Source organism: Cimex lectularius, unplaced genomic scaffold (assembly GCF_000648675.2).
Source record: "Cimex lectularius strain Harlan isolate CLEC.00 unplaced genomic scaffold, Clec_2.1 scaffold11, whole genome shotgun sequence".
NCBI classification, from domain to species: domain Eukaryota; kingdom Metazoa; phylum Arthropoda; class Insecta; order Hemiptera; family Cimicidae; genus Cimex; species Cimex lectularius.
This window is the reverse complement of record NW_019392673.1, coordinates 625,589-640,517: the sequence shown is the minus strand read 5'-3', so window position 1 is coordinate 640,517 and position 14,929 is coordinate 625,589. Positions and strand designations below refer to the sequence as shown.

At 33.0% G+C, this 14,929-nt stretch overlaps 2 protein-coding genes across 4 annotated transcripts; one reads left to right on the top strand and one right to left on the bottom strand.

Moving 5' to 3' along the window:
* Positions 1 to 459: 459 nt before the first annotated feature.
* On the bottom strand, positions 460 to 4,888 carry LOC106669420 (phytanoyl-CoA dioxygenase, peroxisomal-like). 3 transcript variants are annotated; one of them, XM_014398890.2, is made up of 9 exons: positions 4,518 to 4,614; positions 4,220 to 4,422; positions 4,098 to 4,160; positions 3,873 to 4,030; positions 2,556 to 2,721; positions 2,217 to 2,480; positions 1,863 to 1,997; positions 1,670 to 1,807; positions 460 to 1,592 (listed from the first exon to the last, which is right to left on the bottom strand). In XM_014398890.2, the coding sequence occupies exons 3-9, from the start codon at positions 4,149 to 4,151 to the stop codon at positions 1,539 to 1,541; spliced, it is 969 nt and encodes a 322-aa protein (XP_014254376.1). In that variant the 5' UTR covers positions 4,152 to 4,160; positions 4,220 to 4,422; positions 4,518 to 4,614; the 3' UTR covers positions 460 to 1,538. The 3 variants fall into 3 exon arrangements, with proteins under 3 accessions (XP_014254376.1, XP_014254378.1, XP_014254375.1); XM_014398892.2 differs by lacking the exons at positions 4,220 to 4,422; positions 4,518 to 4,614 and adding an exon at positions 4,838 to 4,888; XM_014398889.2 differs by having other exon boundaries at positions 4,220 to 4,603.
* Positions 4,882 to 13,706, top strand: LOC106669419. The gene is made up of 11 exons (XM_014398888.2): positions 4,882 to 5,096; positions 9,772 to 10,046; positions 10,110 to 10,232; positions 10,298 to 10,421; positions 11,896 to 12,379; positions 12,445 to 12,627; positions 12,691 to 12,837; positions 12,925 to 13,115; positions 13,179 to 13,268; positions 13,326 to 13,435; positions 13,494 to 13,706. The coding sequence occupies exons 1-11, from the start codon at positions 4,971 to 4,973 to the stop codon at positions 13,591 to 13,593; spliced, it is 1,953 nt and encodes a 650-aa protein (XP_014254374.1). The 5' UTR covers positions 4,882 to 4,970; the 3' UTR covers positions 13,594 to 13,706.
* The last annotated feature ends 1,223 nt before the right edge of the window (positions 13,707 to 14,929 follow it).

The following is a 14,929-nucleotide window of genomic DNA, read 5'->3' as shown; positions in this document are numbered from 1 at the left end:
GTACCAATTAGGTAGATCAGTTATATGATTTATGAAAATAGTGATGGAGGAATATAAAGTATTCAAATGAATGCGAGTGTGTCTAGGTTTAAAGCAACAGTCCATGGCAGGACGGATAAAACCAAGGTCTGATTGGTGGCTTAAAGTGTTAAATCTGAAAATCAATTATTACATATTTTTAAAGGTATCCAGTTTTGACGATTGTTATAGTTAATTGACTCATTTATATAATTTTGTCCTACCAGTTATAGTAATAAATAATAAAGGGTTGTGTTATTAAAGAATCATCGCTGATACAGAATTGGCTCCTAGTCTATCAAGAGATTTGATGCAATCAGGTAACTAATAAAATTAAACAGAAAAAAGGTAGAAATGGTGAATGGTGGAGTGAGTGCAGTGTTCAATCCTTTTTAAAAAGATAGAAAAAAGGTATGAAAAACAAATATGCAAAAATAAAATGATCTATTTGGTTAAAAACTTACATTTTTACATACAAAAATATAAATAAAATAAAAGAATTATGTAATAAATGTCTTATGACAGTATCTTTATCATATTCAAACTTCCGGAAGTGGACATCATTTGGAAATGGGATTAGAAGGGTAAATAGAGATTTGGTCTCCAAATATGATGTTGATTAAAGGCCATCAGTGAATGTTACGAAACTGAGTTGTAAACATTTTGTATAAAAACCAATGAATTTTTTAAAATCATTTCCAGCTAATTTCCTACTTTATTTTCAAAACTGTTTATAAATATTGTGAGTATTGTATTATCTCAAATGATTTTCGGTAACTACTGAAAATGTTCTATACACATTGACACTGCAAGAGCAAACTGTTGCTTGTAGAATACAATTAAAAAATAATAAAGTACAATACAATACAATTAAAAAATAATAAAGTACAATACAATACAATTAAAAAATAATAAAGTACAATACAATACAATTAAAAAATAATAAAGTACAATACAATACAATTAAAAAATAATAAATACAATTTCCACAAAACTTTTGCAGGAATAAAGTTTATAGAAAAACCAAAACTGAATGTTTTAAGTCCTATTGTATTAACATATGAGTGGATACAGAGATATAAGTTAAAAATGAACTCAAATTGAACCCCTCATCCCCATGACTCTTGGCATCATTTTTCTAGCTGAGAATTTCTGAAACATCACTGTAATGCAACTTTTCTTTCTGCTGTCCACTTATAGACTTTTTTTATTTAACAAATCTATAAATTGTGAAATCTATTTGGTCCACATCTGTTTATTAGAAATTGTCCATTTAAAGGAGACTCTGTTTGGGGAAGTTCGACTTTAATTACAATTAATAATTGAGTATAATTAATTTTTAAGCATGGCAATTTTTTAACCATACTAGTTAAATTTATATTTATGATGAACTATTTCCATGCAATTATATAAGTAATAAAGTAAAAAAATAACTTTTGTATATAAAAATAGAAACAAAGCTTTTATATGACAACAATTGGAAATTTATTTAAAACATTTATACAATTATTTTAAAACAATCATAAAGTTCCCAGCTCACCTCTGACAAGTCTACTCCGGTAGTACCAAATTTCCTACAATTTTACAAAAAAATTGTTCACATATAGGTACATTGATATAATAGAACACAAAATAAATTCAAATTTACAACCTTAAACGTGAGCTTTGCTCCTCTTTTATTAGCTATATCTTCTACCTCTTTAGCAATATTTTCTTGTATAGTTCCCTCAATGTCGATAAAATAGCAATCAGTTGATGCATAATGGCAGGATATCGCTTTGCGAAAGTTCTGTAATTTAAACCAAAACAATTTAGTTCGATTACCAATTTATTATTTATTTTACCTTGGTAAAATTTGCTCCAGATCCATGAATAAGAATGGGATGAAAAAATACTGTATCTCCTCTTTCCATTTCAAGTGAGGTAAGTGGAATGTTGTCAAATCCTTTAACACCATGGTATGCTTTGTTTACACCACCCTAAATAAAATAAAAAGTAAAACATTGTGAGATTGGGGTGATGAACGTGCAATTTGGCCGTTACCGATCATTTTGGCCTGTCTATCCTACGTAGATACGTTGAGACTTCTCGCCAACTTCTGACAATCACAGAAACGCTGAAACGTGTCTGACAGGCCAAAGCAGCAAGGAAAGGCCACCAGCCAAATTACATAAAAATTGTATGCATAAAATAAATACCTCCCAATTGGGGTAATCATGCTGGTGTAATTCTCCTTTATGAGAACCAGGAATGACAGTGAGACAGCCATTTTGAGTGGTAATTTTCTCCATTGCTGTCCAAGCAGCAACGATCTTGTTAGCCGGACGAAATGGGAAATAGTAGAGATCCTGATGTAGCGGATGCCGGGAAGTAAGTGATCCCGAGTCAGGTGGTTTGTTGATTAACATTGAATGAACCGCCTTTATATTTGGGCCAGTGAAGCAAGAGATGTAGTCTAAAAGCTTTAAAAAAAAAAGCTATAATTATGACACTATATAATTGTATGTAGTATTTTGATCAATTCATGGGTCACTTACATAAGGGTGGAGTATATATTTCTCAAAGACATCATCAAAAAGAATGTCCTGTGCTTTATTGTAAAGGAATTCTCCTTTAGCGCCTAATTTTGCCAGTGAGATGTCCTTCATCAGTGTCATATTAGCCTTTGGAACCCTCCCTTCACAAAGGTCAACAAACCGCTTGCTAAAATAAAATGTAAAGGTAATTATAATTAGTTGATATATGTAAATGTAGATATATTAGTCTGGTGTATGTAATATATGCGCCTTTGCTGAGCTGCTGTATTCCTCGCTTTGTGCCTATAGCACATAGGTGAGTCTTATTTCATCAAGATATTGTATTAGTAGGCCCGGTTTCAGCGGTTGAATTTCTTCTATGCTCACACTGTAGGTCCCTCCTGCGGGCGAGTGTAGCACCGCAGTTTGTTAATAGGTGTGCTGGTGTCTCCTCTGCTCTTTTGCAGAATCTGCACGTGCTGTGTTGGGTTATGCCAATTTTCCCTAAATGTCCATTCACTTTGCACTGTCCTGTTAAGAATCTTGTTAGGATTTGCAGTTTTTTATTTTCTGCTTCCTTTGATACGTTCTATTACTTCTTTCCTTCTGAAATTTGTTAGGAGGTCCTTGGATTGTCTGTGTCCAATGAGTGAGTTCCATTGTTTCTTTGTTTTCTTTTTATCCTTCTGTCTGAGATACTCATTGATAGTGTGTGTTCCTATGCCAAAGAAGGGTTCGGGTTCTATCAGCAGCCCTTTTCCTTGCAATAATTAATTAATACTTATTCTTTAATCAGACACCTGATAAATTACATTCAAAACTGTTTTTCCATTTGTGAAAATTGCTTAAGAAACTTGTAATATTGGTGATCGGTCCTAATTAATGTTTGTTTTTGAAATGAAAAAATAAATAAATAAACTTTATTCTGGGATGTACAGTCCTCTTGAATAATTAAATATGAATAAACCTATTTACAGAGATTTCATACTGATAAGGCGGGGGTTCATTTATAGGGGTGAAGGTGGCTGCAACGGTTTAGGTGTTGACACGGCGCTCACCACTGTAAGGTTAAGGTCCCAGGTTTGAATCCAGCGACCTTGCATTTTTTGGTGCCAAGTAGTAAGGACAAGAGGTAATCAAAGAAAAGGGATTTAAAAGTGGAAAGGGATGGGGCTCGACGTATAGTGTGATGCAATTTCATAAGCAGTTTCCAATTCCATATATTTAGGAAGATAGAAGTCAGAAATTTGATGGAAGTGTAAAGTGGATCTGAAGGTATAGCATATACCTAGCATATAGCAGACTTAATGTAGCAAGTGTTAATAAAATAAATCGTACCAGCAAAGTGAGAGAAGTTCCTCTTCTATTAATTGGGGAATAACGATGTACCCATTTTCTTCATAGAAAACCCTTTGATCATGAGTCAGCAAATTGTTGTCCAACGTGTATTGAAAATTATCAGATGTGTTTCTTGCAATTAGTTTATTCGTAGGATTCTAGAAAAAACAAAAACAAATTTAATAAATCAATAATATAGGCTATTTGAAATATAAAAAAACAAACCAAACGAGGCGCGTTTAAATGCGATTGTATGACCCTCAATCTTTCCGCTGCCATAATGTAAAGCTATAAGAAAATATATTTTTAATGGTAATAAGCAAACATAATAGCATTTGCAATAGAACCTTTTTATCTCAAATTCAGACCAGTCTTCCTCCAAGAAAATCTGAATCGCTTATAGATTTACTAGATAAATGCAAATGCTATAGAAATAAATCATCGGGCACTGATAAACTGTTGTTGTCAGATATTGTTTTGACAGATACTTGTTAATAACACAAACAAGGTCATCAAGTTTCTGCATTGCCCTCTACGTCACGATAATTAACTTGAATTATAACGAACAAAATGTTATTTTAATTGTGAAAATTTACAATTTACACGGGCGATAAACTTTGATCTTGCGTCAAATCAAAATTATACCTGAACGAATAAACCGCATCTTTAATCCTTACGTCAAAAATAACTGATAAACAAGATCGATTTATCTTGCTGTTTTAGAACAAGCAAGTCATTTTACTATCTAAAATAAATATAATTGATTCTGATATAAATCAAGATAGGCAACAAATCACACTTCAAAACAGGAAATAAATGACAGAATTATTGTTCAAACATAATAACACTGGACTTAATATTAAAACTTTATTGTGATAAAAATACATACATTTTACATACGCATTTATTAATAATTTATTTTATTAGTCATTTATTTTATGATTAAAGATAGATCATAAAGGTACCTTATCACTGAGGACACTGGACTGTCTCCTTGCTTATCTGTAGTTCTCTATTCTACAACGCAATGCTTTATTTGTTTACTTTTGTATATCACCAATTCACTCTATTATTGTCAAATTGTTCAATTATTTTACAATGGCATCTAAAACTGAACAGTTAGCTCTTCTTTCCAGTTCGCTGTCTGACATAAACGAATTGTTTTTTAAATGTATCCAAGGATTTACTTCGACTCAGAAAAAACTGGAGCATGTTTTAGCTATGGTACTCTCTACCTTTTATTGCTTCGTTATTGTAAAATACTGTGTAATTTATATGTGTATGTTGTTATGTTAAAACACAATTTTAAGATAATTAAATAAATAGACTCTAATCTCTAGTGTTATACAGCACATACATACTTGTTTAATCTAGATGATTTGACTGCCTACATTATTTACTCACTTGCATACATGATAATATTTCTTCAAGCATAGTAGTTTTTTTTAACAATGACATCCAACGATAATAAATAATAGCGAAGCGTTAGTGTAAAGCATGAAATAAGCATGTAACTTGATCAATCTTATCTGACTATATTATGATTAAGAATAGGCTGTTTTTTAAAAATTATTTTTATTTTATTTTATTTTAAGTAACCAATACAATTGTATGCACAATGACCCCAGGACAATACCTTTATTCACCACACAATTTATTGGCAACTTTGTTGTCATTGGTAGTCATATATGTACACTGCTGGGGAAAAATTAAAAAAAACCCTACGACTAATATTTATTGTGATAAGTGTCTACTCCATGTATAATATTATGTATGAGTCCCTAGTGTATTTAATTAATTAAATAAATAATAAATATAAGTACATATAAAATAAATATAAATTCACTAATTTCGTGGTCCGCTTGACCTATTAATATATTACAATTAATTAAGGTTTTTAGTTGAGATAAATATAAATATGTACATAATACATATTTTTATAACAAAACTTAGAATAAATAGGTAGTAATAAATACATACATAAATACATGAATAAATAAATTATATACAAACAAATAAAATAAATAAATAAAAATAAATAAGTTAATTAAATAACTAAGTTAGTCGTTAATAAATTAAAGGCTCGCCTTGAGGTCCCGTAGGGTTTTGTGTTTGGCTCTGGGTGCACATTTTTGTCTGATATCTTGAATTAATCTTATGGCGTTACCAGGACATCTATCAAAAAATCTTTGACAATTTGTTTCTATGAACTCGCGCAGGAATTGCACTCCGGAGTTTGTGTGGAGTTCATCTATCTTGGTTGCTAATGGGCTGTTAGTGCATAACCTTAGGAACTTATTTTGGGTTTTTTGCAGCTTTTTATAATTAGTGATACAGGTTAAGCCCCAAGCAGGGCATTCATATGTCAGCACTGGCCTTACTATGGTTTTGTAGATGAGTAACTTGTTTTGAACGCTCGACAACTCGAGTGGAAAAAGTATTTTTATATGTGTTTTTCCTTTTTGTATTAGTTCATTGATATGGGCTGTAAACGTTAATTTAGCATCTAGCCGAATGCCGAGGGAGTCCAGTTAATTTCTTCACCATTAAGGTGAACTTTAAGGTCTACAGTTGGACGTCTTTTCATGAAGAGTATGGCTTCAGACTTACTCCTGTTCACACTTATTTTCTACCTTGTAAAGTACCCGATAGTCCTCTCCGCTGCCCTGCTCAATCGGTTCACTATGCCACTCACCCTCCATGATGATGTGTAGAGGGCTGTGTCAACAACGAACAGGGCCAGGGGTTTTGGGCATATCATTAATATAAATTAGGAACAGAGTAGGTCCTAGAACAGAGCCTTGTGGTAGGCTATGGTAGATTGACACATGGACACTTTCTTTTGTGCCAAAGTCTGACTCCTGATGAAGAGAAAGGTCGCTTGATGGGTCCACTTAATCGAATGGTGTTGTTCCTTAACTCCATATAGAGAACACTTAGGAATCCAACCCAATATGTATTTTCTCTCTGATTTTTAGAGGAAACAGAGCAGTTTTGTTGTATGAAACAAAGTAATTCTTGTCATATAGGAGGGCTTAACGTCCAACTATACGTTCAGTGTCATGGACGAGGGTCAAACTACTTTACGATACATTTTTCATACCATTATCAATCAAAAAAGATGTGGGCTCTGCTAGGATTTGCAAAAAAACTCAGAACGTTAGCATTCCAAATATGTCAGACACTTGTCCTCTGCAGTCTCCTGTTTTACTGTATATAATACTTTATAGATATCTCGTCTTCTGTGTTTGTGTCTGTTGAGACTGAAAATATTTATTAGCATGGATATGTGCTGTGAGAGGGTTGATGGAATATTAAGCCATCAACCCTCAATTAGATTATTTATGTAAAATGTGTAGAGGGTGATGGAGGAATATCAACTATTTCACCACTCTATCTAAATGAATGTAATTAAGAGTGAGTGAGAGTGTGAGCAGGTTTGGACCTAGAAACTGATTGCATGGGGGGCTGAAATGACCTAGCTGTTGGCCCAATTTCAGTGGCTGGATAGATAAAAACGTCAGATAATTTTTAATTTTTTTATTTTTTATTACTTACTTTTAAGAACTTCCAAGGGATGTGCAAATGCAGTGCCACCATCTCCACAACCCTCAAATGTGTAGGGCTTCAACTGTATCCCTGTAAGGCCCCCTGATGCACTTCCGTCATCTGACCGGCTGTCACACATCCCGCCGATCTCAAAATCCCACAAACGTATACCATTGTGATACCACAGATGTCAAAATGTTGAATTGCATCTGAATATTTCATTGTTCAGACATCAGGATGAGAAAAAAAGTGTACAGCACTAGAGAATAGAGGCATATGTAATAATTGTAAAAGGATAGTTTTGAAATGCAACTTGATAGGAAAAGCCAGTGAGGATAGATCAGGATGATTGAAAATAACGATTACAAAATACTCATTATGTATTAAGTTCTTTTTCATTTACATCACTACTCACGTCATGCTAACAATTTAAAACATTAGCTTTTTTCATGTTCTCGGCTAGGAATTTCATTTAAACAAGCCAATTTCTTCAATTTTTACATAGGCTAAATCAGTGGTTGGCAAGCCTTCCTCTAAAGGGAGCTCCGTAAGGTCAATCATATTAAAAGAAAAACAAAAGATGGAGGAGCCTCTGGATCCCTCCTTTTTTGGCGGTGGTGGCCGGGCGGCTGGCTGTACGCGCTCCCCAGAACTGACACACACACCACTGTACACATATGGAAACATAGCTACATAAAGGCAATGATAGCCCTTGCTGGTTTTTGCCTTAAAAAAAAAAAAAAAAAAAAAAAAAAAAAAAAAAAAAAAAAAAAAAAAAAAAAAAAAAAAAAAAAAAAAAAAATTTACATTGGCTAAATCAGTGGTTGGCAAACCACGGCTCTTTGACTTCTTGGCTGAGGATCTTTCACTAAATATTTAGTGCAGACACGGAGCACAAAGTATTACATGTGCAAGAAATGGGATTGTCGCTATTTTTAAAGAAAAAATTAATCATGAAGATTACTTACCATTGTATTATTCATCTGGAAGCACTATGTGCTCAGACATTTCCTGAAGAAATTTGCTCAGTAGGTTCAAAGACTTTAGGAACAACAAAGCGATGCTAGCCTTTGTTAAAAAAAAACCTCTGAATGCCACGGTAACATAAATTAATTTTTTGCCCTTTAATATTGATATTGGCAGCTTTGTAATGCAGTTGCTGAATTTAAAAAATAAAGAATTTTGGAGTTCAAAATTCGAGAGTCTTTAAACCGATTTACAGCTATTGGTGAAATATAAATGTGAATTAAGTTTACAGCACAAATGGTCTGCTTTGAAAGATCTGGCGAGGGAAGATATGTTGATTTTTAACACCTTGATGATGATGATCAACTGAAGAAACTAGTGTTTGCTGTTCTTTCCTTATTTGGGTTTACAGATTTAAGCGAACAATCATTTTCAAGCATGAACTTTATCAAGAGTAGATTAAGAAATCAGCTTATCGAAGAGAACTTGGAATCGTGCCTAAAATTAAAAACAACATACAAACCTGACTTACCCCTACTTTCCAGGGAAATGCAAGGGCATTGTTCACATTAGTGGAATATTTGTAGTTTTTTTAAGGATACCTTTTATATTATTTAACTTGTTATATTTTTAAATAAATATTATCTTTATATAAGAATGATACCAAGTTTTATTTAATGTACCGTTAATTAAAGTAAGACATATTCAGCAAAGGCAAGCTCGAGGGTGTACTTTTAATTGTAATTATTTCCATAAAAATGTCTACTAAAGCAAAGCATAAGTTTAATAAATGGCTCTGAATAAACTTCAATTTTGTATTTTTATTTATATTTGGCTCTTTTGGATGACGAGTTTGCCGACCACTGGGCTAAATGAATGAAAAAACAAAGGCTTAGCTCGTCTTTATTCTTTTAATAGTACAGCTGTAATAATGATAATTGCATACTTCAAATTTGCATTATCTTCTATAGTATTTGGCATCTACTTTCTTACACTGTTTATGATGTTTCATAATTAGTTGCCATAACATATTGGGAATTAGCTCTGATACATTTTACAAAATTATGTGTAGATGGTGAACTTTGTACACTACAGCGTAATTTATAAGGATTTTGGGATATTTATTCCATGAAAAGCGTTGGAATATGAGCTGATGTAAGAATATATAAAATTTATATTTAATATAAATATTAATTTATTAAAACAATTAAGAACTATGAAATTGTCATTTGTTTTTCAAATTTGATTATTTAATTAGGCAAACTTCTTGCTTAATACCAAATAAAGAGTATCTTCTCTATTCCTCCAAAATAGAAAAGCATTGAGAAAATACAGAAGCTTTTGTTATTAAATATTGTTTGCTTAATATTTAATTATATTTCAGATTGATGAGTCTGAGTCGACTCCGCTTACACCTGTGGAATTAGTAAGCATAAAAGAAGTTATGGATTTGTACATCACTCGATTTTCGCCATGTGAGAACTTGGTCGAACAATTCGATGAAAAATTAGATCTTCTCTTAGAACTCTTGCCTCCATCTCTGGTCTGGCTTAGCACAAATGAACCAGTTCAGATGAAATACATGGATGGAAAATCTCCGTGGGAATTTCAACTTCAGCACTATCCTAATAGAACTAACGAAATTCAGAAGATGCTATTGTACGTTTAGGAGGTAATTTGTATTTATTGAACAAATAAATAATATTTAATTTTTTTTGCCAGACACATTTTTGAAATGTCGCAAATGAAACCTGTTCAATCGCCAAAAGTTGGAGACACCGTGTGTGTTCAAGAAAACGGTACATTCTTCAGAGCTGCCATTCTGCAATTAGGATCCAATGATAAGTGAGTTAATTTTGTGAATTTCTTTATCTGTGTTTCATATATTTATTGAATAATTTTTTTGTCAGAGTAAGCCTGATAAATGTAGACAAAGGATATAAAAGAATTGCAAAAATGAATCAACTCTATGAGTTACCAACAGCAGTTTTAGAAATTCCAGCACAAAATGTTCTATGCAGCTTGCTACCTGAGGTTAGTTTAAAAAAAAAGTATTTTTAAATTTTTTATAATATATTATACAACAATGATAACCTTGTTTGACTAAAGCTGAGCTGTTGTATATTTGATAGTTGACAAATTTTATAATTTCACTCTTATGTTTTTATAAAAAGTAAGATTATTCTTTTTTATTTTTTAATAAAATATTTATTACCATCTATATAAAATAATACATTTTGTAATTTTTTGGATTTTATCATACACTACACTATGCCTCTCATGTTCTCCCAACTTACATAAGAGCTAGTTCTTGGCTAGGAGGTCCTTGGGCCATCTCAGCTGTAGTCATGGGATTATAAAAATGGATTTTGTTGGATATGGATTGGGGTGAGTGGTCAGTTTGTCATGGAACGTAGAAAATTTGGTGGGGATTAATTTATTTACAAAGGGTATTTTGACAGAATCAGACAGAAGCAATCTCACAAAAGTCAACTAGAACTATCTTGTCCAAAAATTGAAGGGTATTTTGAGGTCGTCGTGGAAGGTGGTATTGGAGGTTGTCTATGATTCTGAGGACTTCGGATTGGAAGGATTGAATCTTTTGGATTCTGGTAGGTTTAGCTGTGCCCCATAGTTCTAGTTCATATTTCCAAATCTGTTTCAATAGTGTTTTGTAGAGTGTTAGTTTGTTTCTTGTCGACATGTTAGATTTGCGTCCAAATATTTTATAAAGTAGTAGGAAGCATCTGCTGAGTTTCTATCTTTTTATTTGTATGTGTAAATTTGGGTAGAGGGTGTGGTTAGGATTGTTAGGATGGTGTAGAGTAGGTAAGGATTGGTCTGAGCACAGTAGTTGGAGTAGTTTTAACAAACTCAGAAGAATCTCCTGTGAGAGTGAAGATTAGTAGTAATGACTAATACACTACATTTTATCAAAAGAAAATGAACCGACAAACACAATAGACAAGAAAAAAAAATTAGAATGACCTGTTTATTCCAAAATAAATTGGATGCCTACAGACAAAGACAAAGCTGACAATCCATTGACATTTTACAAACATAACTGCATACAACCCCCTTAAAAATTAATAATAATAATAATAATAATAACATAAAAATTGCACACAAACAAGCTACAAGATGTCAAAATGAGACTGACAGTAAAACAATGAAAATGGGCAGATCAGGAAAATCGGAGACAGTTAAATTAATAAGTTCAGCACATTGTAGACTTCACTACAATGTTTCACAATAAATATTTTAGTCTGCCTGTCCTCACTGGTTGGCCAGATGCGTTTAATCATTTTGCTATCTTCAGTGCTGGGGTTGAGGAAGGCAGACCAAAATGATATGAAACAACCAAAACTATAGTTCATCTCACAGACCCGATAAAGAAATCACAATAAATATTTCTCTTGTTTGGTTGATGGCTGTACTGTTGTGTGAAGAAAATGATTAGTAAAAACGAATGTATTCATATGATCATTAAACTGTAGTTGCTTTGTAGGATCCAGAAGGCATATCGCTTTGGGACGAGAGTCTTCAACAACATTTCCAAGCCATTATTTCTGAGTGCGTTCTAAAAGTGGAAAAATTTGAGGAATTCTCAGAATATTTTCCTCCTAGGTTCAGGATTCAAGCCATCGGCTACAATGAGACATTAACATATACGGCTAATTTCAATATATGGCTAATTGATCGACTCCTGCCTGAAATAAAGAAAAAGCACAGGCTAGGCGAAGAAACATCAGTGGCCTACTTGGATGAGTTGAATCCATTTGAGGAATTGTCTTGTGAAAGTAATTCCCCTAGCAAAAAGGCTTTAGACCTTGATTTTAAAAACGAAGTACTTAATAGTAGACAACACAATAATATAACATTGGATGCTCAAGAAATTGTTCCTTATTCTGAAAAACAAATTACACCCATTGATATTTCAAATCAAAGAGTAGAAAACAATTTAAATCCAGCAGTTTCAACTTTATTTAAAGGTATTTGGTTATGCAGAAAAGAACGTAATTAAAAATAAAAATATTTTATTCTGAAACCTTTACAGAAACTCCTCATGCTCATGCAGCAATTGTACTTCCTGAGATGAATGAGGCGGAAGAAGCTCTTACTATAACCAATTTAGCTGATGAATACCAACCAGAAGATGAGACCAGGCTTTGTCAAATTTATCAAAAGAAGAAAAGTTGCTTTAAAATAAATTGTCGTAAAGTTCACAAACTCAGTTCAGGTATTATGAACCAACAGAGAGAAAAAAAAAAACATTCAATACTCATTAAGGAAATGGTTTCAGGAAAGTGGACTGATGATAGAACTGAAACCTACTGCGATTTGTTTAATAAGATAAATCTTCCAGATGTGTTTCAAGAAATACCAGTTAAAATACTGAGTGTTGTCTCCGGCCATTTATTTTATGTCGCTCTTCATTCAAAATATTCAGGTAATAGCATTCACAGACCAAATTGAAAGCAAATGTGTTTCAATAGTGCGCAAATAATGTTGTATAGTTTTAAAAATGTTTTTTTAGATATTGGTGAACAGACTTCTAAAGTTGAAACCCTTTTTGATTTGGAAAACGACATGAACAATCCTGAAAATGTAAAGAGCTATCAATATTTTCGAACAGATCCCAGCCTTGGTGAGCTTGTTATTGCAAAGGACAGTAAAGGCTGTTTTAGACGAGGAAGAGTTGTGGATTTTTATGAATTTATGGCAAATGTGTGTTTAATAAATTCACTTATAAATCTTCTTTTTTTTATATTTTAATTTAAACATTTACAGGTATTTTTTGTTGACTTTGGGTTTCACGAGGACATAGCTATCTCAGATTTGTACTTAATGTTACCACAATACTTGCATTTACCTGCTCAGGTAATAATTGTTCATAAAAAAGGAAAAAGTATTATTCCATAATTCATAACTTTTCAGGCTGTTTTCACCAGTTTGTCAGGTGTAACCACTGTTGATGCACAAGAAGGTAGAGCATTTTTAGAAAATCTTATTCAGGGTAAAATTTTGTCAGCAAGAATTGTATCTAGGTAAATATCATACAAAAGCAAAATTAACCAAAATTGATGGAATTATTTTGTCTTTTAGGAATCTTACAGAGAGTGAATTGGAAGTAAAGCTTTACACAAGTGATAGATTATGTATTAATAAAATGGTGATAGATAGTGGCTATTGTAAAGAGTTTTAGATAGAAAAAAGATGTACTTCTGTGATTTGTTTGTTACATTTTAGAATTTCGACTGTATTTTATATTTTCTATATTTACAATTTGTATATTAAATTGTATTGTTTATCTTTTAATTTCCTTATCCATTTCCATCCATTGGGCCAAACTGGAAAATGTTTGAATTGTTGGAATTTCATGGCATAAAATCACACCAAATGACCATTGAAGAACCATTTAAGGATCAAAATTCTTCCAAATTTTTGCATTGCAATACTCAAATTGTCAAGCTACTGTGATAAATATGTTGAAATCGCTTCCACTCATGATTATGAGTTTTAATATTTGTTTAAATGTTATTTGCTAATGGACTATAATTTATATAATTTAATGCTGAAGAATATTTTATATATGGTGTAAAACAGGGTTGTATGTCTCCAATACTTTTAATAAAAAGCTAAATATTTCCAGGAATATAAAGCTTATAAATAAAGAGTTCATGGGGTCTGTGAGGAGCCCCTTTCAACAACAGTACCATCCATTACAAGGCACTTAGCGAATTCGTCCTTTTATAGACTGACCCGACAGGTCACATACTCTGAGTGCTGCTGACTGGAAGCTCGCTGAGTGGGCTAAGTGCATGACGGTGTGGTGACCACTAAGGTTTCTTGGACGGCGTCCCTTCAAGCAAAATATAATGGTGCAAAATGGGATTTATCTATGGGAAAAGTGCCAAAATTTCCAGTGAGCTGGATGTGGCTGACTGGGTCTTGCTTAGTGGCAACTTCAATGGGATAGGTCCTCAAAAGGAAGACATATGCACAGCATCTTTCCAAATATAACAGAGAGTAAAGTAGAAGATCTTGGAAGATCTATTTTATGTCATGATGTCGACAGGCCATGATAACTTCACCGATATGCTGAAATTTAGACAAAGGACTTGCCAGTATGTGAGTGTGGCAACCATAAAACCACGGAATGTGTATTCTTACAAGTCGGCAAGTATTGTGACCTATATGTAATGTGGCTGCAATAGACCAAAACAAGCAAAGCAATTTCTGTCATGGTTTAACACACCTGAAAGCAGAAGTCCTGGTTTGGCAAGGAACCCTGTAACATCGTTGTCGTCAGCACTACCAGTTCGCAGCACAGGCTTGCCAAAGGCTTGTTCTGAAAGTGCCAGAGACTGCTCAAAGACCCTGATAGTAGAGGCTATCAAGCCTTTTGTGCTGAATAATAGGCAACCACAAAACAAGGTTGAGCACAGCAGAGAGAAATTTTTTTTCAGGTGGGTCTCCTGTCCTCTACCCACCTGAAAGTGACCAATGAAGTTTAAAATTTTATTACTTTTCTTCCCTTC